This window comes from Lygodium microphyllum, chromosome 4 (genome assembly GCF_053477565.2).
Source record: "Lygodium microphyllum isolate KBCC chromosome 4, Lygodium_microphyllum_v1.1.10, whole genome shotgun sequence".
Classification (NCBI taxonomy): Eukaryota; Viridiplantae; Streptophyta; class Polypodiopsida; order Schizaeales; family Lygodiaceae; genus Lygodium; species Lygodium microphyllum.
Genome location: NC_141138.1, coordinates 123,548,084 through 123,571,742, shown reverse-complemented (window position 1 = coordinate 123,571,742; position 23,659 = coordinate 123,548,084). Strand labels below are relative to the sequence as shown.

The following is a 23,659-nucleotide window of genomic DNA, read 5'->3' as shown; positions in this document are numbered from 1 at the left end:
TACCACCCTATCCAAGAAAGAAGGCTAGTTTCATGGTTCCATTGCCGAGATGCCATCATTTCCCTTGACTTGGTAGGCTAAGACACCTAAGTGAAGGTTAAAAGCTTTGCTTAAGCGCTGAAATTGTGTTCAGCTGAGTAATTATAGTAAGTATGTCTTCTTATAGTGAGATGGGATCAAGGAGTGATGATGCCTCTCAATCTGAAAAATCCACACAAAGGTATGTTGCATGGACAGCAAGCTAACAATGGTGGTTTAGACCAAAATGTGGGTCCTTCTAGGCCTTTAGGAGCTGATGACTTGCAAGAGGGAGAGGAATTCAATGAGACCAATTTAAAAATCAGCTAAGGATAGCAGCTAAAATATATGTGCAATTGGCAAATGATCCTCAATTCATGTGTTTTTTCAACCCCTTGAAAAAGGGCAACAAAGGCAAAAAGGGAAAGTCGTCTTCTAGAGCTTCAGGACAACACGATCTAGCAAAGGAAGAGTCAAAGCAGCAGCATGATGTTCCAAATGTGGATATCGAGAAAAAGCCAATGATGCCAGTGGATCAGCCAATGAATATGCAAGGCCAACTTGGTAGTACCAATCCATTTGGTTATGGCCAACAAGGAATGCATGCTAATGTGGGTCACTTGGGATACATTGGTGGTGGTTAGATTTTCTAAGCAATGGCTGATAATACTTTAGCCATGGGGATGCAAGGACCAAATGTATTTGGCATGCAACCAAATATACATGGTATGCAAGGCCCAATGTATCCAGGTATGGTAAATGGAATGGAAAACCCCAATTTATAGCAATGTTGGCATGATGTTGGCAACGAAGTGACAAGTTTGGCAATGCATACATGTAGCCCACTATGTTTGAGACTCATGGTATTAATGATAGTCATGCAAATGCTCCATATAGTGCTAGTCATAAGGAAAATGCAGTCAATGTACCCTTTTCGACAGTAATGTGGAAGTTCCAAGAATCTATATGGTCCAGAGAGACAATGGCCTAGAACCTAGTGCATTTTTGAGACAATTAAAGTTAAAAGTAAAGTCTCCATGTGCTTCTTGGTGAAGTTTCAGTATTGTTCCACCAACAAAGAATACAAATGGATAGAGGAGGGTGACCTGGCACGTTATCCTCACTGATGCACTTTAGCTTGATGTGTTTTAGTTAGAGTTGAGTTTGGATCAAGCTCTTTCAAGCTTAACAAAGAATAGAAGATCCAAAGTATTACTTGATGCTCAATGGGGAGGTTGTATCTCCACTCCCATAGTAATGGACAAACTCAGTTATGTAGTGGATCTTGGATGTACTTGATTTGCATCTAGGGTACTATATGCTGACAGTATTTCTACCATTGAGATCTCTATTCAGTATACTAGTCATTGTGAGTCAATATGCATATGGTAGGTATGGTTTGCACCTAGGCTTTGAAACTATATATTTACAAGGTTATTGGCAAGTATAGAATACATGGAATGTACATTTTGATGTGATGTACGTTTGCTAAGCACGTATGGAATATATGAATCATATGCAATGTACATTTGCAAGTGATACAAAATAAGTACATTTGCATGAGTTACATGTGGTTTGCAACTGATGTATGCTTTACATGAGTATCATGTGGTACATCATTGCTGTGAGGCACTATCTATGCTCAATTCATACATTACATTGCCTTGGTGTTCAAGATAGTGTTATTTGTCTTAGCAACAATTAATCATTAAATCAATTTTCATAATTAACACTTTGAAAACCACTTTAATTGGACTAAAAATTGCTTAAAAATGCATTTAGAAGACTACCATTTGGCAAAACTTGCCCATGCAAGTGAGATGAAGGCTATTTAAGGCCGTTGGAGCCTCATTCCAATATTCTAAAGGTTGGGAGAGGAAGAGAGAGAGCTGCTGCTGCAATTTTCCAGCCATTGGTGATCAGCCCAACCATTAGAGACTATCAAAGAGTTGCCCTCAACTGGTCAAGAGGCCATTGGAGGCAAGTGACAGCCCTTGTAGGCTGTCTACAAGTAGGTGATAGCAAGTTTGGGGCCTACAAGGACAAGTGACTGCATGTGGGGCTCCTATTGATGGTGGGGTACAGTAAATCAGCTCTTCATAGCAAAGCAAAATTAAATTTCAGCCTATTTTGGTGATGAAACTCTGAAATTTCTTTCTCCACAACTTCCTCTCCGTTCTCTCAAACCAATTCACAACTTCCCTAAAGAAATCTCAGCCAAAATCAGTCCCAAGAGGGTGCAATTGAAGAATTTCTGCTGCTACCCTAATTTAGAGCAGAAATTAGGGTTTACCATCCACTCTAGGAAGAGTGCTCAGAAATGGAGACCTAATACTTGAAATTCAACAACTGAAATATAGGGATTTCAGAGAATTTCAAGAGGCCAACCATCTAATATTAAGTTTGGGGAAAATTTTGTCATCAAGGAGCAAATTGAAGGTCAATCCCCAAGCAAACCAAGGGGTAGCTTGGTTTGAAGACTTGCCATTTGCTATGGACAGCAAGATGTATTGAAGATCAAAGAAGATCAAACTCGATCTCAGTGTACTTCAACCTTTAGCAATACAAGCTAAAGAAATATCACAAGGGGCGCCAATTTTGGGGCCAATCGGATGTCCAATATGCAAGTGGTAACATTCGCAATTTCAATTTATGTGAATTTTATGCTTGCTGTAATTAGTGTTAAATCAGGTTATTTACCACCCTATCTAAGAAGGAAGGCTAGTTTCACCAACTCCAAAAATAGGTTGCCCAACAAAGAGAGAGGTCAGACTCAGCAACCATATAGGAAGGGGTAGGAAGCTGAAAAGCAAAACAGGTGTACAAGTGTCCAGCGACAAAAAACGTAGAGGTTTCAGACCTAAAACTGTCAATAACAGCAAACAAGCAACATTGATTGTCTGATACCATGTGAGAATGCATGGCTGATCAGAAGCATTAAAGATACAGCATGAACACTGAAAGAAAGAAAGAGCACATGAACACAAGAAACTCAGATTGAATAGGCAATGAAATCCATAAGATGAGGCACGAGATGTGCAAAACAATGCCAGTAGAGCACCAAGACAATGATAACCACCAAAACTGCCTCCCGTCTCCTACTCTCCAAGGATGCAATGTGTGTGAAACAGCAACTACGAGTAAACTGAAGCATACATAGAAGCCTTAGGGCAAGACATGAGACAAGTAAAGAAACCCTAAAAGCATCGGGGTGAGACACAAGACAACTAAAGAAACACTAACATGGGCTACCCAGCTACCTCTGTTTGGTCCCAACTGAAGGCTAAACATAGTGCCTAAAGCCCATGATATGTACTAAGCTAACAAGAACACCTTGAGGGTAGGACTGAACTGTAGACTGCACACCCTCTGCTGCTGTTGGCGCCCAGTTTCCAGCCTACAGCCTGCCTCCATCTGCTGTCCAGCCATCATTGACTGCAGCCACATTATCTTCAGCCTGTCCATTGCTGTGGGCCATAGCTCTCAGCTGTTGGCGACTGCTCCAAACTGTCCCAGACTACTGCTCAGCCTACTGTCCATCATCTCCAAGGTCGGCCAGCCTGCGTTTTCAGCATTACAGGCCCTGACACCCTCCATCACACCTTCTCCAGCTGTCGCCCTGCTGTTTACAGCACCTATGCACAGTTTCCAGCTTTTGATCAGTGGTACACTGCTGCGTTTACCAGTTTTCAGTCTCCAGACTGCTGCATTTTGGTAACCAGCCTGCTGCCATTCACTATTCAGCACTCCTACACTCTAACTGGTAGTCATAAACTTGGGATCCGTCTCCGGTGGACGTCACACTCCAACATTGCTCTACCCTTAAGCATATTGTACACTCTTACATTCATTTACAGCATTCATTCACTTCAAAGTTGTGTTCTCTCTCTCCCTTCTTCTATTTGTGTTTTAGTTTCTATGTTTGAGTTTTGAGTTTTGCGTTTAGGGTTTAAGTTTTTCCCTCTGTGTCTGTGTCTGTCTCTTTGTGTTTCTGTCGTGGTCGTACACTCTGTGTGTCCTCAGTGCAAACCTATTGGAACTAGAGGGACACAGCTGAGAGAGATGGAGATCGAGCAAGAGTGAGCATATGAGTGTGACGGCTGGAGAGCGTGTGAGCAGAGTGAAAGTACGAATCGATAAGAGTGTACCAACAATGTGTTGGTACACAAAGAATAAAATGTATTTATACTTGGGGCACGTAAAGGGTGCGTTCACATATACAATGTGTGTATACTATACAGAAGGTTACTCGGCCTTTATATCCCAACAACCTCCCACTTAAAGGCCCGATATAAACCTCTAGCTAACCAACTCCCACTAGTCGAATGCAATGCTCGTGCTGAGCTTTGCTCAAACTTTTAGTGAAAACATCTCCAGGGTTATCTTGTGTTTTAATCTTGGTCAATGTGATTTGACCATCTTCCAAAATCTATCTAATGAAGTGATAGCGCACATCTATATGCTTTATGCGTGAATGATACATGGCATTCTTAGCCAAATACACAGCACTCTGGCTATCACATCCCAAAACTGCAGTACCCATAGACATGCCGAGATCATCTGCAAGTCTGCTCAACCATATAGCTTCCTTAGAAGCTTCAATAGCGGATATGTATTCAGCTTCAGTGGTACTCAGTGCAACAATGTTCTGCAACCTGGAACACCAAGAAATAGCCCCACCAGCAACTGTAAAGACATACCGCTAGTGGACCTACGAGTGTCCAAGTCACCTGCCATGTCTGCATCACAATAACCTTGCAAACTAAGTGTACCCTGCCCATAGCAAATACTTTTTCTTTGTGTACCCTTAAGGTATCGAAGAATACACTTGACAGCTTCCCAATGTGCTTTGCCAAGATTTGACATAAACCTACTAAAAACTCCCACTTCATGAGCAATATCTGGACGAGTAGCAACCATAGCATACATAAGAGAGCCACAAGCTGATGCATAAGGAACTCCCTTCATAGCATTTGCTTCTACGTCATCTTTTGGGCTGTTGGCTTTGCTAAGCTTGAGATAAGGAGGTAAGGGTACCCCAAAAGGCTCAGCTTCAATGATCTGCATGGCTGCGTATAAACTCATGAGATAGCATAAAAGTATCAAACTTTTTGTACCAATGTTGTGGTGCTTGCTTCAGCCCATACAGGCTGCGTTTTAGCTTACACACCATCTGCTCTTTTCCAGGAACTACAAAGCCCTCGGGCTGTTTCATGTAGATTTCCTAATCAATGTCACCATGCAAAAAAGCTTTTTTTACATCCATTTGATACAGCTCTAAATCCAAAACAGCAGTAAGAGCAAAAAGCACATGTAAAGTGGTCAGCTTCACAACAGGTGAAAAAACCTCTTGGAAGTCAACCCCTTCCTTTTGTGCAAACCCTTTGGCAACTAGCCTTGCCTTGTACTTGGGTTTCCCATCAACTGTCTTGACTTTGTATACCCATTTGTTTGGAAGTGGCTTCCTTCCCTTGGGAAATGACACAAGATCCCAAGTATCATTTGCATATAGAGATTTAATCTTTTCCTGCATAGCTAGCTCCCGCTTACTACTGAACTCACAGTTTTCTTCACACCACCCATCCCACACAATAAGCTAGTTACACCTCAAGCAAGCACACGTGTTTCTAGCAAGTATACCTCAAACAACTCCAAGTACCACCAACTCCTACATCCAACAATAGTAAGTTGTACTTTACCAGCAACTCTCCTCTCCACCATTACCTCACCATCGACCCTTTCAATCCAAGCCTAGGGGATGCATGCCCTTGCACACTACCTTCAAGGAGTGCCAAGGGATGGGCACTCTAATGGCAACGAGAGTAATGTTAACCCAAAATTAATGTGGCTATAATTTTTACAAAGTAGTCAAAAGCAATCAAAGCTGGTCAAATTTAGTCAAAGACAATCAATGGAGTCAAGATTAGTGATCAAAGAAGGAAGTAATTGGGAGATAAAAAGTAAAAAACTGCCAAAAATAGTAGTTTCTAGAAATACTAGCTACTCAAAGTGTAAAACTACTAGAAATAGTTGGCTTCCGATGGTTAATGAGAAAAGAAAGCCTAGTTAAGCACCAAAAAGTTCATGAGCATGAATTCTATTATATACAAGTCACTTGATCAACACCCGATGTTGGTCCTATTGTTGACACTTTGAAGATGAAGCACCTACTATCATTCTTCATTTCAAATAAGGAGCTTGTAATTATCTTTTGGGTCCCATAACACATAATAAAATCTAAGCATTGGACTCCCCTACAAATTATAATTAATTTGTACGTTAAAAACTCAAGTTTCACATGTGCAGTTAAAAGTTCCACACAAATATTTCCATTTCTAAGGGCCTTCACTTAATTCATAAGTCTAGTGCATGTGATTTAAGTCCCATAAGCAAGCCACAAAGGCCTACAAGCATTGTGTATAGACAATGAACCAAACAAGAGAGACAAAAAGAGCAAAGGGTGGGCACCTATGCTATCCTATGTATATAAAGTTCAAAACTAATAGAATCTCTCATTCTTTTGTGTGCAACTTTATCAAAGCTCTTCTTTTATCCTCTTCACCTTCTTGCTTCTTGCCATCAAATCTTGTAAGAGAGGTTGAGAGAGTGTGAGAGAGAGTGAGTGAAAGAAAGAAAGATTGCCAGTGAGTGAGAAAGATTGAGAGTGAATGCGAGCAAGAAGAGGCTTCCACCACTCTTCTCTTGTTTCTTCTTCTTCTTCTTCTTCATCTTTTCAAGAAAAGAAATTTCGATTAATAAAAGCTCGAAGAAAATACCCATGAGTCAAAGTACAAAGTACAAGGAACTCTATAAAGAGTAACTAAGTACATCATAAATACAATGGTTGTGTGAATAGCCCTTCTGGTGGCCTATAATGCCACACCATCTGAGGGCACCACAAAAAGTGGAAAAAGATGCATGAATCGAGGAGGAAGAGCATGGAGCTTTCAAGAGGAGGCCACACTTCAATCTACAAGCACCGGAGCTTCACCATTGTGGATTAGATACACTTGAGAAAAAGGTAACAATACAACTATCTCATCTTTTCTTTCTTCTTTGTGTTTTCTTCCTTTCATGGGGTTTGAGAGAATGCATCAGATAGAGGGGTGGAAATGTAGACTATCGTGTGAGAACAGTAGAGTAGAGAGAGTGCAGAGCTCTCGAAAGAACAAGAGTACATCTGTTTATGTTCCACTATTGGGGTGTGAGCATCTACAATGATAGAGAAAAGACTACCGATTTGTCGGGAGCACATTGATAGGCAACAAATCATATAACATAGGCAAGGATATAGAGGGCTCACAGCTTTGTTAAAGTATGCAAGCTCACACGATCTCTCCATTAAGGTGTGAACAATGCTTTTTGGTTTAGCAAAAGTCAAGGATAATGTTATGATGGTAACATGAGGTAAATACATGTGCCTGAGATAATATATTTGAATTATGGATGCCCATTTGATAGTACACAACATGTGTGCTTGGATGGTGGAAAAGTCTCCTTCAATCAAGGAGTAAATTTTTGGTTGCCACCTTTACTGTGAGCAACTTTGCAAAGCTGGTATCTCTCAATCCAACCACTTTGGAGCAGTTAAAGGACAAAATGTTCATTCCTTTGTATACTACGACTTCACTGTTGGGATCTTCCAAATCTGATCTCTGGAATATTTTACCTAGCCACCAAGTTGGCTGGTTGCCTACCTATAGAAATCTAAACTGCACCTACCTACCTACCTAGGGAGCTGAATAACTAAAGATACACACATTATCTCCAAATGGAATTTGAAGAAGAGTTGTTTCCCACATCATGGAGAATCTACATACCAAAGGGTTCCTTGAGATTCGCTCAGGCTACCGAGACACATCAACTGTTCTACACAATAGACAATGAGACACTATGGAGGTGTACCATCAAGGGTTCCTCAAGATTCACTCAGGCTACCAAGACACATCAACTGTTCCACACAATAGGCAGTGAGACACTATAGAGGTGTACCATCAAGAGTGTAGAGTGGTGCTAAACATAGCCCACACTCTCAGTATTGTATGAATTGTTATATCAGATCTGGTTGAGCTCCTCAATGTTAGTTTTGGGTTTAGGGATTAGCCCATCACTTGCATTTCGTAGCCATAGCTACCCTTCTATTAAATAAAGACTATTATTGTTTCCTCTACATTGTCATTGTATTTTCGGTTGTACTTGTGTTTCATTTCCTCTTCATCACTAATTTTTTCTCACTTTGCAAGCACATGCACATTCAATGGGCAGCATGGAAGGCTTCCACTCCATTACAGTCTAAAGAGACATCTATTAGAACATAGGAATAAAGACCCTTTAGGAGGTGATGTTGGAGAGCAAGATGGGAATAGGGAAGCCATAGCTTGAGATTGATGCAGCGATCACTCAACAATGGCTTGCCTCACCCCAACAAAGAACTTGTGTAACTCGGCGCCAGTTAGTAGCCCAGTTGTCCCCATTGTGTGACCTGGATGCAAGTAGCAAGAGTGCTCATCAACACTCCCACAAACATTTTTTTCTTTGTGCAAGGGGTGGCATGCTTGCCTTTGGTACAAGAAAGTAGGGTCTAGCTTTCTCTAACCCCCCTTAGAGGATATATGTCATTGGACTCCAAGGGAAGTCATAGAACTTAGATCCACACCCTGCCTTGGTCAGGCACCCATGAGGGGGAACTGTGAATGTCAGAGAACCAAGACTTGCATGGGTTGGACTGGGACCTAGGGAAGTTAAATTGGCCAACCGATATGGCTTGTGTCCTTGCCCATAAGCAACATTGAGCAGACCTCTTCACACGCATTTTCTAGAGGCGCCTATGAGGGTATCCCATACTTCTATGGCTACATGGCCCATGGGGGTCTTGTAGGCAACTGGGTAAATTAAAAACACAGCAAGATGGGGTCTGCCAATGTTGCCCACAGCAATGCATGGAGACCCAAAAGCATTGCCTGTGGTCATGTGAGGCAACGCAACTAGTTTGGAGAGGTACCACTAGGATCATTCACATAGGAAAGCCTAGCTTTGGTGTATTATCTAGGGAGCTTGTCGCTGGCAATAAGCCAACCAAGGGCACCATCTACTTTATCCAGCCAAGATGCATGATACCATCTTCAAGCTGGTTTGTGTGCAGTGGCAGGATTGGATGTCTTGCCCTGCCAATAGGTAATAAGCCCTCAAGGTCACGATCAGAGGTATGGGAGCTTATCGAGAGCCTCACAGAGTGGGACATTTTGAAGGCTCACTGCCAGCTGACACTCACAGAAAGAGAGCCTCTCGGTATATGCCCCACTGGCAAAGGTCTAAGCAGCCATTACCCATCCTCGTTGAGGCCACTAGGAACAGCTTCATGGGGGTCTTGACATCGACAATAGCTTCAACAGCTGTCCCTTCATGCCTGGGGTTATAATAGTTTGTTTTTTCACTCCACCCAAAACGCACCCCCCCCCCCCCCAGGCGGGGCGCAAAAAAACTTTGTTTGCCCGATTTCCCCTACACCATACTAAGAGCCTTGTGTTCACATGGTTTAACTTGCATTTAGCTCCAACTAGACTGTCAAGCACTTTGTTGTTTTCTTTTGAGTAGCATAAATGAGCCACACTTTATTTTGCCAAAAAACAACAAAAAAACAAACAAACATGTAGCATATCTTTTCAAACTAACCATATTCAATGTGAGACAAACATCATTCCATATGTTATCCAAAAGGACCTCAGTACAGTCAATTACTAATTGCATGAAAGATCAATCACATCATAAAAGTTCAACCACTTTATCACAAACTAAAATGCCTAATAATTTTCCTGTGAATGATCTACATCATATGCTGCCTCATCATTGAAGCTGGTTTGCGTGCAGTGGCAGGATTGGATGTCTTGCCCTGCCAATAGGTAATAAGCCCTCAAGGTCACGATCGGAGGTATGGGAGCTTATCGAGAGCCTCACAGAGTGGGACATTTTGAAGGCTCACTGCCAGCTGACACTCACAGAAAGAGAACCTCTCGGTATATGCCCCACTGGCAAAGGTCTAAGCAGCCATTACCCATTCTCGTTGAGGCCACTAGGAACAGCTTCATGGGGGTCTTGACATCGACAATAGCTTCAACAGCTGTCCCTTCATGCCTGGGGTTATAATAGTTTGTTTTTTCACTCCACCCAAAACGCACCCCCCCCCAGGCGGGGCGCAAAAAAACTTTGTTTGCCCGATTTCCCCTACACCATACTAAGAGCCTTGTGTTCACATGGTTTAACTTGCATTTAGCTCCAACTAGACTGTCAAGCACTTTGTTGTTTTCTTTTGAGTAGCATAAATGAGCCACACTTTATTTTGCCAAAAAACAACAAACAAACAAACAAACATGTAGCATATCTTTTCAAACTAACCATATTCAATGTGAGACAAACATCATTCCATATGTTATCCAAAAGGACCTCAGTACAGTCAATTACTAATTGCATGAAAGATCAATCACATCATAAAAGTTCAACCGCTTTATCACAAACTAAAATGCCTAATAATTTTCCTGTGAATGATCTACATCATATGCTGCCTCATCACATACATCAATGTAACAAGGAAATTATATAAATTATCAAAGACATGCATTCTTATCAGATTAAAACCTTCAACACCTACAGAATAAATTTAATAAGACATGATGAGCAGTAACTTTTCACCCTTACAAATCCTTTAACTTTACAGTTTTCTACCCCTTTTGAAAACATTCACTGAAAATAGAGTTGATTTTCTTCATCCCACCTCGTGCTTTTGCATATCTGCATAACAGCCAAAAAAGTACATGGCATCTAGCATGAGATTTTTTACTTTTTTAACTATCAAGTAAGAGCATGAAAAAAAAAATGAAGAAATTTCAATTGTCTTAACTTGTCTAAGTCTTCCTTCTCATGACCCAACAAAACAATGTCCATTGGTATCTTCTGATATATTTATTACCTCATTGTACTTATTTCTCTATGACCCCAAAGAAAAAGTAAAAAACATGCAATTACTTGGGTAGACTTCAAACCCCAGCTAGGCTACAGGACTACCCACAAGTCATGCTGGATGTAGTAGATTTGCCTTCCACCTATATTACACCTTAACAACATTTATATTAAAGTGCTTTTATTGTAATTCATAGATACAAGGGTAGAAACCTCACACACATGAATGATCGATGCCTTGGTGTGGACTAGATCCCCTAACCAAATACGTAGAAACATCTGTACTAAAATGCAATGGCAGTATTATGCACACGATAAAAAATGAGACCGATATTGATGACTCCTAGACTTGAGGTAGTCCATACAAAGATCACATCCACAATTGCCCAAAGTGTTGATACTGAACATCACACTTTTGAAAATATTGAAATGTGTGCATGTAATCGCAGCATAGATGAGGGTGTTGATGAGGAGGAACACTCACCCAAGTGGGGATGAGGTCCAAGAGCCAACATGCCAAAGAATGAATGGAGCTAGGGCTGCCTCTGCATTGGCATTATACATATAACACATGTACAAACACAAGAATAGGATGGGTCCAATGTGGTCACCCAAGAACATGTCACAAAGCCTAAAAATGGGTGGAGGCTGGAGCACCTAATGCAATCAAATAAGGCTCAAAGCACAAGACCACCAATAATTGAAATAGGGATGTATGGCTAACCCCCACCCCTCGTTTCTTCAAACCTTGGATGTGTCACAAAGGTCTACATCCAGAGGAGAAGCTACAAACATGATGTGTTACAAAGATCCCATAGGTGTTGTCTACACAACAATCGGATCCCAACATTTTCTAGGTCCAAGCCTCCTCTCCTCTTGACCCTTATCCTATTATTCCACCTCTCCATCCTCCCTCCTTGATATTATTAGCCTCCACACAAACTACCTTCTCCACCTATTGTTAAGCTAAAAAAGGTGCATTACACATTAGACCTTATTGGCTCATTTAAACAGCCCCAAAACTAAAACTTTGATCTGGTCACAGAACTGAGTGGGGGTGACAATGACATGCAGCCATTGGAAACCACTATTCAAAGCGACAAAAGCCAGCATGGTGCAAATGCTTTGTGCAGCAATTGGCCAAGGTGTGGTGCTTAATGCCAATGGCTACATTGGAGGTGGTTGCAAGCAATCGCTAATGAGCCTATAACATGGAATAAAGGGCATCAGCACAAAGTCAGTGAGATGGCATATAGATATGATTATGATATTATAATATAAAGAAACAGAGGAATCAACACTCCTTTTAGGCTAGCACCTAGGCCTCCAAGCCTGTTAATGTGATCATAGATCTTATCAGTATATATCCCAAGAAGTGTGGGTGAGAGTGGGTAACCTGACCTCACATCAGTGTTGCTAGTAATCTCCTCCGGCATCCCCTAGAGCTCAAACTTGGCCTCTAACTAACTCATAGTACTGCAAAGGTAATACTCACTATCTCATCTCCTCTAGTATCCCCATGTTTGTATCCTCCATATCAACCTCCCTTGTGGTACCGTGTCAAAGGCTCTATGAGAAGTCCATAAAATACCAATAGTCTCCCTCCCATGGGCTCTACACTCCTAAATGATGGCTCAAAGTGGTAAACCATGGTCCAAGGTGGAGTACCCCCTTTGAAAACCCACTTCTTCATATGCATGATACTAATGTGTCCACAAAGCAGCAATAGTCTCTCCTCCCATGGGCTCTACTCTCCTAAATGATAGCTCAAAGTGTTAAAACATGGTGCAAGGTGGAGTACCCCCTCTAAAAACCCACTTCTTCACATGCTTGATATTGATGTGTCAAGGCCCACTTACTTAGCTCGTGTTGCTTAAGCACATGTGGACTGCAAGTTACTTAGGGCACAACGACGCGACTCTCCAAAGCCCCAGTTGGGTAGTGGGAGACATTGGCAAAAGTTGTGATAAGCTATGTTGAACAAGTGCTAGTGGATGCCTAGTGACAATCTTTTTGCCTCTTGCCAGCCCTTGGAAATGACCTAACATGTCATTGTGCTAGAGAAAACTTAAGGTTAATTAAAGTTTGAAAACTTTTAAGTTTGAAGGGCTTAGCAAACTAAATTGTGGATGGGCACTAGCCAATTTGTGGGCAATGACCAAGAGAATTTTTGGATTTCCACCATTAATTATTGCTGAAAATCATTTCTTGAGACTAGCTCTTGCATTAGAAGGTATGCCACTTATTAGAAGAGAGAGAACATGAAATGTGAGGCTTCCTTAGGCCATTGGGAGCTTGATGAGACACAAAGAGGGTCCTTCCAATCAGGGCAACTACCAGTGTGTGCATCTTCTCTACTCAATGAGAGGCAACGGTAGAAGAGGAGGACTCACTAGCCACCAAGGTTTTACCCCACTTTTGAAGCTCTTGGTGCCATCTGAATTGTCATCATGATGGCCATTTGAAAGATTCTCTCACCCGCTGATTTGCTCTCCCCTCTATCAATTTTCTCTCTCCTCTCATCAGTAAATCTGAAGGAGATCAGAATCCTTTTTCTCTCAACAAACCTAATTGCTGCTGTAATTCGGGTTTCTCAGCCACCTCATGAAGCATGCCCTCAGATTGAAGCCCAATGATCGAAGAAGTTGTTATACTTTCAGAAATTTATAGCAGATCTAAAAGGGATTGATCATCTATAGTTTGGTGGACCCACATGCAAGTGTTCTCGACCCCATTTGTGTCCAATTATATCCAAAATCAAGGGGCAATTTGAGTCTTCATGCTACTGCTCATTTGTGACAGCTCGTAGTTCTAAAATTCGAAGAAGATTAGTCACAATCTTCGTGTACTACAGATTTGGATGAATACAAGTTAAAGAAATAATGCAAGAGGCACCAGTTTTGGGGCCAATCAGGTACTGGTTGTCTCCAATTTAATTGGTAAAGTATTTATTTAAAATTTGGAAAATTTATTGCTTGCTGTAATTGCTTGGTTAATTATGTTAATCACCACCCTATCTGCGTAGAGATATGTTAAGAGGGAAAATTAGTAAATTCATGGATGGGAAAATGGAGATGGCAATGGTTGGTCATGAGATGGCAATGGGCATGCATGGCCTGAACGCACTTGGCATGCAGCAAGGAATACATCACATGCATGATCAGATATATCCAAGCATGGTTGTTGGGATGCATAATAAAGATCGTCTAAGTCCGGATTGTTCTCCGCAATGTCTAATCATACTGGGATGGTCCCTAGTGCACGAATGGGAATGTTTGGAAGGCTTCATACCCTAGACCAGCATGGAGTATCCTCCTCCAAGGCTGATGTCTTGCCTTCCTTGAGGCGATCTTAGAGGCCATTCATTTGTCGAGCACAATCATCAAGCGATTCCGGTCTACACAGAGGAAGCGATTTTGGATACAAAGGTTGATACTGCAGAGGTTCTTCGCTCTTTTTCTGCCTTTCATGAGTGAGGTGTCATTCTCTTCTTCACCGGTTGGATTCCTGTGCTCACCCAGATTCGTCAGTGGCTAACATCTCTTCTTCAGATTGATTGTGTCGAGAAGATATTTACTGATCCGCATGGTTTCTATGAGGTTGTGCTCCTTTCTACTTCAACAATGGATTTTTTTCTCAACCATTCACCTCTTCTCTTTGATAAACAACTGGTACATGTTGTTTCATGGCATCCAATGGCAGACTTCCAATGTTTGCTCAAACACACATGTCCAGTATGGGTGGAAGTGGAGAGTTGTCCGACTGTTTACTGGGCCCTTCTAAAGGATGCAATGGTTGTAGTGGGTCATGTGTTGGTGCCACCAAGTCTAAAGGAAGCAAACCAAAATCGACTCTATATACTACAGAATACCGCCAGAAAGAAACCCAACTAGTTGTGCCTCCATTGTAGCAATATGCAGCCTCTTTAGCTTCGCCTCAAGTGGGATACTTTTCCCAGCCACTGTTTCTCATGTGGTCAGCTAGGTCACTTCATGGCCAAATGTCTAGGTAGAAAGACTATTTTTGTAGATGAGCCCATGGATAAGGTTCAGAACATGCCCCCACCTTCTATAGAGAAGTAGAGTATTCAGCCCAGTCAGTCCAAAGGCAAGCAACCAGCTCCTTCTACAAATCAGGAAACACAGGGGTGGACGGAAGCCCAATGCAATAAGGAAAAAGGAAAGGACACTTCCGTGCCCACAGCCCCTACTGACCTTTCTGCTTCACAGGATCCCCTCCGCATTTACTCACGCCATTGAGACAAATCCATCTTCCGATAGGCCACTACTCAAGTTCCTACTACTGACAAAGATCCACCGGCCTCCAAACAGCAACTGCAGCAACAGCAATTGAGCCTGTCACCGTGTGCCCATGGCCCAAAGAGAGAGGATCTACAGCCCCCTAAAGAGTGACTACAACCACAACACAACCTTGATCCTCCAACCCAACTGGCATTTGATGCTACTAGTAGAGTCATCACTCCATGGGACCGCAAGTATCCAGGTTCCACTTCCCACACTGCAAATATGCCTTCATCCTCATGGCCCGAACATCAGAAGCCAGCCCCTTTGTAGTGCTGGAGGACTTCTTTGAAGATGGTGTACTAGAGACCTTGGCAGCAAAGGCACAGGCCTATGCAACAAAATCCCATCAAAACTCTTGATCCTTTGTGTCTGTCCAGTCCTAGGGTGCCTCTAGCACTTGTCCTTTTTTTGCTTACTGAATCCGTTGTATCTGGCTCATATGTGATGGCTTAGAGCCACCCTGCACTTTGTAATCTTGTAATCCTCTACTTTTTTTCATAATTAATATAATTACCCATTACGAGAGAGAGAGAGAGAGAGAGAGAGAGAGAGAGAGAGAGAGAATGAATTAGCCATTTGCAACATATTTGCAAAATAGGAAGAAAGAGCTGCCAGTTTCACAACAGACTGCTGATTTAAAAATGCTTTGTACAAGCAATTTAAGATCAATTTTCTTCTGTCAAAACTTAAGTGAGCTTACTCCCAAACAAATGAATCAAAAGAACAGATGGTAAACAAGCTGTAAACCAGAATACCTATTAACCTACTTGAGACATACCCCACAATCTCACGGGCATCATCAATAGTGTATCGTTCTGAAAATGTATAAGCCCCCTTCCAGAGTTTAGGTAAAGAAGGAATTTCCAGAGGGAAAGATTCTTCATCTACGATGTGCCAATGCAGAACATTCTGACAATTAAACCATAGATAAGTTTGAATAAGTAAGCAGCAGCATATAATCTAGTTATGGCACCACACTGGCAACATGTGAAAGGGGTACTCACAAGTTTTGCATAAACCATGGAATCAATAACTTGTTTGATAGCATCAATAGGTTGAAAGTGTCGAGAAGTATCTGCCATAATTTAGGTGTTAGGCATTATAAGTGAATGATATTTAGTCAAACTCCACGATATCTCAAGTAGCCAGTTTGGTATCATGGATAAGAACTTTCTGGGCATACTATAACAAAAAAGAGTGGTTTTCATGGCATTATTACCTATAAGTAGCCCACGGAACTTGAACCTTGGAGTGTCTTTGATATCCCAAGGTGCATTTGCTATTTCCACCATCTTGCTAGTGAAGTTGAATGCACAAAGCTGACTGAAGGTCTGGCAAAAGAACAATGTTGAAACCTATCTGTGAACTTAAAGATGTATGCAAAGAAAATCGGACTGAAAACAATGGTATGTATTTTTAAAGGTACATGATAACTTGCTAGACACCATGCATGGAGTTCAAAAAGATGTGTTGTAAAAAAATACCCATATCAATTTGTAATCTGCCTAGTGGCTGTTAGTTCTCAAGCATTGATTTACACTCTCCGTGAATGAGGATAAACTGCTGTAATTGCAAAAGAGTAGTAAGGTAGAGCTTCATAACATCATACCTCTAGACCTCGCAGCGCACCATATACTGTATTTGCCTGTAAAATTCACAAATAAGTACGCTTTACAATTGTAGTCCCAAAGTCATGGCTTGCCATACAATCTTCAAACATGTAGAGATGAAAGGCAATGTCCCAACTCCCAAGTAATGAGCGAGCGCAGAATCCCAGAATCTAAAATTATATAAAAGCATAAGTGTCCACATATATGCCTTTATGAATCAAAATGTAAAGTACCTCTAGGTGTGCACCGATTATACTCGCTTGATCTGGTAAATAAAGGTGATAGCTCTCATCTGTCTCATACTGTAGCTGCAGTGGACATGTCAGAAAGGTATTAGGTTTTGAACTATTTGGCAAGAGAAAAATTCAAAAGTTATAGTGTGTATATGGTAATCAATGGGTTCGGATTGTACTGGTCTCTAAGAGGCATACCAAAGATAAAGAAATCACTCTTTTCTTTATATGTATCCATGGAGAGTTCTAGCCCTTTAATTTCCCATGTACCACGATATTTGATACCTTGAAATACAGACTTAACTTTGTGCGATTGCATTAAGCATTAAGATTTAGGGCTTGAGGTTTTACCTTATCCGCCATTGAGGGACCCTACGCTGCCACTTCAGCCTCTCTATGCTAGATAGACCCATGAGAGACATCCTAGGATGAGTGCCTCCTAAGCAATTCCACATTGTATCTGGCTTAGACATCATTTTGTACTCATCACGTATGTTTTGTTCCGTCTTTTTCTCCATTTAGTTAGTCATAGCATTAGATGATAGCTTTCTTCAGACATGGGAATTCCCAAACTTCTCAAATGTAACATTTTGGTCTCATAGGCCAATTTAAGCTTTGTAGACATTAATATAACTCTGTGTGTGTGTGTGTGTGTGTGCCCGCGCGCGCACCTTGAGGATGATCTCACACCTATCCAAGTAGCCCACCACAAGGAGTGCATGCTATAGATTGTGAAGGCCCGCAAAGCAAGCAAATGGGTAATATACAGAGATGGTGTCAAACACTTTTGCGTAAACTGAAAACCCCTAGAAAAACATTACATAGGTAGGATTTTTTAGCTTAATTGTTTGTGTAACAATTTGTTTTGTTGTCTTGTTACTGGATTTTTTGTGATTGTCTAGATCAAGAATTGTTTTTGACATTTTGTTTGGATTTTTTAAGCTTGAAAACTTGATAGCCTTGGTTGAGATTGGTGTTTTTCTGGACAAATTGAAGCAAGACTTTAATGGTAGCTACTGGACATCCTAAAATAGGTATGCTTTCTTGCCGGTATCTTGCACATCACAAGGATTATGGGTTCACAAGCACTTCACATTGCACTTGTCGGATGCACTACACTCGCGGATCGTCTCTTGATTTTATCAATTACTACCATGCCATGGGTTGGGTTGATGCACTTATTGCATCATCATTGAACACTAGCACGCCATGATGCCTCCTGCAGCTATATGTAGTAAATATTAGATGCACACGCACTTGAGAGAGCACCTTTCATTGTGCATGCACTGTTTCTTACATGCACGAGTATTGGAATATTCATTACCGAATTAGGAATCTCAAGATGAGTGGGAAAGGTGGTTGGGTGAGTCTTGAGGGTTGTGTAGGACGCCTACAGTTGTGAGATGGATTGATTTCTTTGTCAACATCATGAGGACCATATTTTTGTTGAGTCATTGTGAGATTTTGGGCGGGTGGAGAGGCGTGCACAATGTCTACTTTACTAAGAGTTGAGAGATGAGGTTAAGGATTGCAAATCAATCAAGGAGCTGTGTTTGCATTTTGCATGATGCACGGACACCTATAGATAGGCTAGGCACTAATTCTTCAGTGCATTCATATCTTTGCGGGTGGCATTGTTTGTATGATTGCATGGCATGTTTCGGACTATGCATTTCTTTTCAACATGAGTGACCGAGTACGGAGTTCATCTTCAACAGCATATGATTGCTCGGACACATTGCATGAAATCAAGCAAGTACATCTGAAGAAAACAACTTTTATTGAAGACACGAAGAAGATGTATTCAATCATTGTTTATAAGGTAATATAGTTAGAATAGCTATTGGTGAAGGGATTGACGACTACTAGGATCATTATCATGATTGACAAAGCTTTACAATAAACGAGCTTTACATTTAGGGACATATTTATTTTTACATTGATTGATGATCATAGATTGGATGAGAATTTTAGTAGAAAGGGACCCTGATACAATGAGTGGAGGTAAAGTTGGCACGCTAAGCTAGATTGGGGAAGTTGAGATTGGTCTCTTGAGATGCTAGCCAAGGGTGTTAGCCTCTCATGGTCTATAGTGATATGGATTTTGGCAAGCTTATTATGCTAATACCTCACGTGAAATAAGTTAAAGCCTTCAAGTGTGGGTGGTAGATTCATTATTGCATTAGGAGGCATTTGGGATGCAATCAATTGTTATGGTGGCCAATGAGGGTGATGTAGGGGCTCTTTTCCCTCAGAAATACAATGGTTTATTTCTCAGGTGCTAGAACTTGTTTATGTGAAGGTAGCTCTCATCTCGAAGTAATGGAAGAGTTTATTCAAAAAGGAGACCGCTTGCATGCTTTCACACGAGTAGCATCATTTTGAAGAACAGAGAGTTAGCTAATTATAGGTGAGTTATCATATGAAGATAGTGGAAGCTACTTTCAGTAAGAAGGTGGAAACATGCAATAGTGACAAGGATGAGGTTGTGCAATATGCTAAAGTCGGACCTATAGCTATTGTTGGTCATGGAGGCGTAGTTTGATCAAGTGGTGGTGGAGCTTTTTTTTTTTAATGGAGAGGACAAAAGCGAATGTTCAAAGAGCAATGGGATGTTAGTACCGAGGCTTATTGGATGATCAGTCATGACAGGCAAAGCACTCGGATCTTCATCCCTCGTTTGGGTGGCTTGCCACACTTCCCCTGCTAGGTAGCGAGGATGTGAACATAAGGCTGAAAGCTGTCAACTTTTGCGGTACCGATGTTCTTTACTTAAAGCACATGAGCTATGCAGAATTTGTGGTGAAAGAGTCGATGGTGATCGGATACGAAAGCACAAAGGGTGGCCATCAGGGAAAGCAAAGAGGTGATGGCTTGAAAAGCTATGTTTGCGTTTCAAAGGCTTAACCATAATGAAAATTTTAAAGGCTTTTTGTAAAGCTTATCTTGTATGAAGAAGAGAAAAGATTATATAAAGGAAAGAGATTAAGGAGTTGGGACCCTTCTCTCTTAGTCATATCAAGTCTTGATGCTGAGAAAAGGAGGGTCACACTCAAATTGTTTTCGAACATTTTCAAGCACGGTGCCAAATGCTCGATATATCACAACAATCAAAAATAGAGGTATGAAGACTGAGTAAAGTTATTTTTTACGAGTTCGAGTTCATGCTTCTTTGTATTGAGGTTGAAGAAGTTCTTTATTGTGTGTGCTCTCTGTGTATTTGAGACTACAAGAGGCATTGTCATTGGTTATATGAGAATAGGATTACTGGTGTTTAATTTTGTATTGTCGAAGTTTCTAGTTGAGTTTACCTCCCAAACAAAGTCAATCACTTTACCAACACTTCTTGTCATCTCATTTTCGGTTGTTCACCACTCGCTAAATATCTTTTTTGGTGCCCCCACTGAGCAATGCCAAAAATTGACTTTGTTTGTGATTTGTGAATTGTTTTGTTTGAGACCGTGTTTCAATGGCCAGTTCTTTTTTGGAATTTCATGGTATGAAAGGAGAAGATCCTCAGTAATTCCTTGAAATTGAAGCTTGGATGCATAATCCGGTGAATAACTGATTTCGACCCTGAAACTTCAATTTTTAAAAATTCAATTGTTAGATTAGGATACAAATTGGTTTGAGGATTATGAAAACAATCTAAGATTGAGAAATCCTCGTGTTTCGATGGAATATGAAGCTACCAAATAGGCATTTCTTGACCGATTTAAAGAAATCGAAACTTCCCAAGACCTTTGGCAAAAAATAGAAACTTGCTAGAAAAAAGAATACCAAACTTTAGAACTTTTTGCCCTAGAATACACCCAACTTTAGGATTGTTGGAATACATCCCTAGGCCCAAGAGAAAGAGCACCTAAAATGCTAAAAATAAAACCTTTTGTGAAAGAATTACAGGGAGAGGTGAAAAAAAAATTAGAAATTAAAGAACCGAGCACCTTTGAGAAAGTAGTGATTATCACTATAGGAAAAGAAAGAAAAATAGAGAAAATAAAAAAGAGAGAACTATGTAAAACATCTAACATCAAAAACAAAGACCAAAACTGACAGGGGATGGAGAAAATTTTCAAATTTTAGCGAGACAGAATGCTCAATTAGCTCTGGAGGTTAAGGATCAATTGTTTGGACAAATGAAAAACATGAGATTAGGAGCATTGAGAGGAAGACCTTGGGGAACAGGTAGTGGGGGACCTATTGGACAAAACAGTCATGAAAATTTAGGAGATGAAAGAGGAGGAAATGGGAGAGGATATTACAAAAGACCAATGATAACTTGTTCTTCTTGTGGAGAGAGAGGTCATATAAGCACAAATTGCCCTTATCCACCTAGAGCAAGAGGAGATATGTATCGTTTACCTCAAAACCTTACGAACAAACAAAATGATTTTGGGATAGAAATAAAAGGCCATACCATATCCCAAGTACAAAACCAACGAAAGAAGAGAAAGGGAAAAGTGTCATTAATTGTATACTTCTAGAAAAATAGAGTAAGGAAAATAAGATAGTTGATGCAATGCTTGCTATCAAAAGGAGAAAAGATGAAGAGAGAGATGAACTTGAGACTAGTAAGGTTGGTGAGAAAAGAGGCCAAAAGATAACGAAAGGAGAGAAGAGAGAAAAGAAAGAAGAAAAATAAATCGAGAGCACCTAGAAAACATTATCATGCCTCTGATATTCCATAGGGGAAAGGGAAAAGTGATTATGACCTAAAAAGAGATGATGGAAAAGAAGGCCAACATATCTATTGCTCGGGTGCCATTGGACAGCTCTGTACATCCTCACACAAGCTCCAAAACAAGATAGATAGATACAACACAGACTCCCATCCCCCAAAGAACAAGATTTACTAGATTTGTTAGCTCCAGCCAAAGACAAAGCAGCACTACTTATGCAAATGCCTAGTGTACTACAAGATCCGAGGACACTTCCATTGCTTGTTTAGAGAGGGATTTGGACCACTATCCAAGGTTATGGATTTTTCAGATCAGAGATGTCTCGGGCTCTTCTTGTTGGAGCTACGCTGCCATAGAGAGCACCACTTACGAACCCAATAGCAGAGACACGAATCCACACACCAACGTGCACTCATGGAGTTCTACAAAGCATCGACTACTTCCTCCACCACAGAGCCCTCATTGGTCCAACCAACAGCCCCACCACAAGGGATCACCTTAGACACAGCCACAAAGAGATGCAGAGCCCATTGCTCACCTACAACTGATCCATACCCTTGCATGAGGCATCAACTACACATACAAAGAATACTACACCGTCACTAGGGGACCCTACCTTGCCGCTTCAACCTCTCTATGCTAGATAGACCCATGAGAGATATCCTACGATGAGAGTGTTTTCTGAGCAGTTCCACATTCAATCTGCTAAGTTATCATTTTGTGCTCACCAACTATGTGCTATTCACTATTTATTTTCCATTTAGATAGTCACAACATTGGATGATAGCTATCTTGGAACAATGAAAATTCCCTAACTTTTCTGATGTAACATTTTGGTCTCATAGGCTGATTTTAGCTTTTTGTAAATGTTAATATAACTTTCTTTCTTTCTTTCCATTTCCAACAGTTGGCATCAAAGCCACACACGTGGGTTTCATCTCACCACTGCTCAAACAGTGCCACCTGTGCAAAGTTCACTCAACCAAGAAAGAAAGAGGAGCTATTGTTTTGGAGGAAGGAGCTGCTACGAGTAACTACTGCTGTTTTCAGCTTGCACACAATCCTGCACACAGTCCTACACACACAAGCTCTCTCAGCCTTGCTCATGATTTTCTCAGCCTTGTTCATGATTCTCAGCCTTGCCCGCCATTTTCTCAACCTTGCCCATCAATTTCTAAAATCTAGACCAAAAAACACAAAAACCATAATTTTTCATTTTTGGGGTTTTTGAAAAATTGTTTAATTTCTAATTCATCTTGCCCAAAAAATGCAGAAATCCTAATTTTAGAATTTGGGGATTTTCAAACATTTGTGCAATTTCTCATCCATCTTGCTCATCTCATCCTGAATTTCAAAGAAATTTTCAATTTCTCACACCTAGTGCCAAGAAATTTGGAGGTTTACCTCACTTTGAATTCTCTTCCAAAGTCGTACCTTGGCTTTCACACTTCACTAAATTTGTCATTGAGAGGGGCAGCTGAGCTCCTCACATTTGTGGAGTTGACCAGCCTATTGCTTCAAAAGGAGCAAACTCGAAAGAATATGGCCCTAAGTTCAAGTGATTCACACATACTATCTAGGTACAAAGGCAAAGGGAAAGGGAAGAAAAATGCAAATTAGTCCAAGGCTAATGCTAGGTAGCCTTCAAATAAGGGCAACAATGATGTAGATAAGTCTAAGAAGAAAGGAAAATGCCATTATTACAAAAAGCCAGCCCATTATATTGAAGAATGCAAAACAAGGCTTGCAACAAAGAAGAAAAAGGACTCCGGTATGGCTATCCAAGAAACACCAGCCACTTGCACGACCGATGGTGATGTTTCAGCCAACCCAGTTGCAAAGGACTATGCTTTTCTTACATG

At 41.0% G+C, this 23,659-nt stretch overlaps 1 protein-coding gene across 1 annotated transcript in view; it reads right to left on the bottom strand.

Moving 5' to 3' along the window:
* Positions 1-23,659, bottom strand: part of LOC148037571 (beta-hexosaminidase 1-like) — a 94,258-nt gene that overhangs the window by 34,931 nt on the left and 35,668 nt on the right. Inside the window, exons 2-7 of the mRNA XM_087676525.1 lie at positions 17,119-17,193; positions 16,885-16,920; positions 16,495-16,606; positions 16,280-16,350; positions 16,054-16,184; positions 10,787-10,803 (exon numbers count right to left, since the gene is read on the bottom strand). Of these exons, the coding sequence (XP_087532651.1) occupies positions 10,787-10,803; positions 16,054-16,184; positions 16,280-16,350; positions 16,495-16,606; positions 16,885-16,920; positions 17,119-17,193 (442 nt within the window). The remainder of the gene's footprint in view (positions 1-10,786; positions 10,804-16,053; positions 16,185-16,279; positions 16,351-16,494; positions 16,607-16,884; positions 16,921-17,118; positions 17,194-23,659) is intronic.